General features: G+C 38.9%; 1 protein-coding gene across 1 annotated transcript; it reads right to left on the reverse strand.

Annotated features, from left to right (window-relative positions):
* Nucleotides 1-590: 590 nt before the first annotated feature.
* On the reverse strand, nt 591-1,028 carry LOC102825729 (histone H3.3-like). The gene is made up of 2 exons (XM_006877356.1): nt 891-1,028; nt 591-821 (listed from the first exon to the last, which is right to left on the reverse strand). The coding sequence occupies exons 1-2, from the start codon at nt 1,026-1,028 to the stop codon at nt 591-593; spliced, it is 369 nt and encodes a 122-aa protein (XP_006877418.1).
* Between the last annotated feature and the right edge of the window lie 1,741 nt (nt 1,029-2,769).

Consider the following 2,769-nt stretch of genomic DNA (forward strand, 5'->3'; position numbering starts at 1 on the left):
ATATAGCTAATATCTTGCTGCAACTGAGTTAAATCATGAGTGATACTATTGTCTCTCCATATTCCCAATAGATGATTTTTTACATGTTCCAAATTACCTGACTCATATGGCATTGGGGTAACACAAACAAATTTAAATGTGGCATGACACCTAGTGGACATTTGAATCTTAATATGAGATACTTCTTGACCTATATTTAAAACTACATCCTCTAAAGCATTCAGTTTTTTTTTTTGTTGTTGTTGTTGTTTTTTGCTGTCAATAAGAAATTTGCTTCTTTTAAAAAAATCCAAATGCTGGCATTGTCCAGAAAATTTTAACAGGTTTATTTGTAATTGTTATAAAGTTGAACTGCTGAAACTTGTTCACTGATACATTTTGACTTGCATTAATGCTTATGTCCCCGCATTTATATTAAAAATCCACACAAATGAAAATGAAAAAACCTTCATTACCTGATTTCTGTCCCCTATTTTTCCATTCGCAATCATATACTTAGGTACCTTTTGACCCCATGGGGGAAAAAAAAATCTAACGTTCAGAACTACCAATAACAGGAAGAAGAGAATTTTTTTTTTTTTTTTAAAGAGTTAAATGTTCCCCATTATAGTGGATTCTTCAGCACATTCTCCACGTATGCGATGTGCTAGCTGGATGTCTTTTGGCATAATTGTTACCCATTTGGCATGGATAGCACACAGGTTGGTGTCTTCAAAAAGGCCAACCAGATAGGCCTCACTTGCCTCCTGCAAAGCACGAATAGCTGCACTCTGGAAACACAGATCCGTTTTGAAGTCCTGAGCTATTTCTCGCACCAGACGCTGGAAGGGGAGTTTACAAATCAGAAGTTAGGTGGACTTCTGATAATGTCTAATTTCACAAAGTGCCACAGTACCAGGCCTGTAACGATGAGGTTTCTTCACCCCTCCAGTAGAGGGCGCACTCTTACGAGCAGCTTTTGTAGCCAGTTGCTTCCTGGTTTTTTTCCCACCGGTTGATTTGTGGGCAGTCTGCTTTGTAGGAGCCATGGTATAGAGACCTCCTCACTTAACCCCTCTTCTCCTTCAGCTGGAGCTCAGAGAGCTAGAGGCGGCGCTGGTGTTAGAGAGCGACAGCGGCGCAGCAGCGGACAAAAGACATGCTCAGAGACTGCTGAGTCTCCGCCGAGATGGCCGTCCTCCCCCACTTTAGCCCCCGCTCCTCAGACCCGTGCCCCCACTCCACTTCTTTCGCACACGTCATGGAACCCCCAAAGCCGGGGTTTGGGGCGCCAAGGGGGAAGTTAGAGGGGGAGGGGCTGGAGGAGGAGGCACGGTGAGTGAACGCTCGGCCTGCGGGCTTCTGGGGCTAAAGCATTCAGTTTTGATTCTAACTTCATATCTATGATTTTTTGTTCTGCTAATGCTAAGGATACATTTCTATTCAAATCATTAACAAAATGAGCTATATGCACTTCATTAACCAAAGCAATAGAAGACACTGTTAAAGAAGTTAAAATAGCAATAAGAGCAGTAATTCCTAACATTAAAGCTACAACAAACCATTTTGGTCTTATAAGATCATTAAGATTATAAAATACTTGCATAGTAGAATTATCAAACCATGGGTCTCCTTGTAGATCTACAGGTAAGACAACATAAGAGGGTCTTTGCACTATAAGCAAAAGGTCATATTGAGCAGTGATCTTAGGATGAAAACAATTTGTTAAAATACAGGAAGAACAATGAATCCTGTAAGATTGACTATGATGAGACATGATCATAGATTCCTTTTTTCCCAATAAAATTCCAAAAGGATAATGTACACAAGATCTCATATATACATTTTCACTTTCAGTCTGTCCTGTTTTCTTTAAGTTTACAGTAGCAATTTCTGCAAACAATCTGAACAAATCTGTATGAATTCTAGTGATGTTATGTTTAACAGAATATCCTACATAAATGGGAGCCACCCATCCGGTTTCGTTTTTGGTGAATCGTAGTTATACACAAGTTTATTAGCTATAAAAATTTCAGAGTAACCTTTAGTAGTGGTATAAATGGAATAATCATAAATTTCTTCTTGAGGTAAATATGGCCTATGAACGGAAGCTCCGTTCTTTTGATATCCACAATTTAACCATTTTGGAGTTGTCACTAAAGAATCCCAATATTTATTAATATCATGATGGCTAGCAATACAATCTTCAAAAGGCATAGCTATAACAGTTTTTCTAAATGTTTCATTATATGTGGGAAAGCCTAAAATCATAATGCTCAATTCCCAAACTTTATGTTTTATTTTTCTTTAGAATTTTCTGAATGATCTGGTGCATCAGTTATCAAAGTTCTATAAGACATGGATAAACAGCCTAAATTGAACAAGTTTGATTTCAAAGTAACACATAAAGGTGCAGTGTCAACCATTCCTTCATAGGTTAGTGGTTTTGAATAAATATGTTCAGTGTCATAATCGGACAAACCTCCCATAATAGTACTATAATTGGTAGATCCTTTCAGACTCAGGGCATCCTCCCATCCCACTGGGTGTAAAAGTGGTGGCTCAGGTGCATAAGCCCAATATTTAGTAGAATTGACAGGGGATACTTGAAGAGTCAGAAGAGCAAGTATAGCAGCAAACAGTGTATCATTGTTAAGTTCCTTTCCAGAGGCACGAACAGTTGCTTCATCAGTGCTGGTCAACTTCTTAATTTGTCCCCAACTTGGTAACGAAGCATTACTAGTCCGATGGGTTTGGGTCCTGGGTATCATCATTCTCCTCAGTCTGCCC

This window comes from Chrysochloris asiatica, unplaced genomic scaffold (genome assembly GCF_000296735.1).
Source record: "Chrysochloris asiatica unplaced genomic scaffold, ChrAsi1.0 scaffold00486, whole genome shotgun sequence".
NCBI classification, from domain to species: Eukaryota; Metazoa; Chordata; class Mammalia; order Afrosoricida; family Chrysochloridae; genus Chrysochloris; species Chrysochloris asiatica.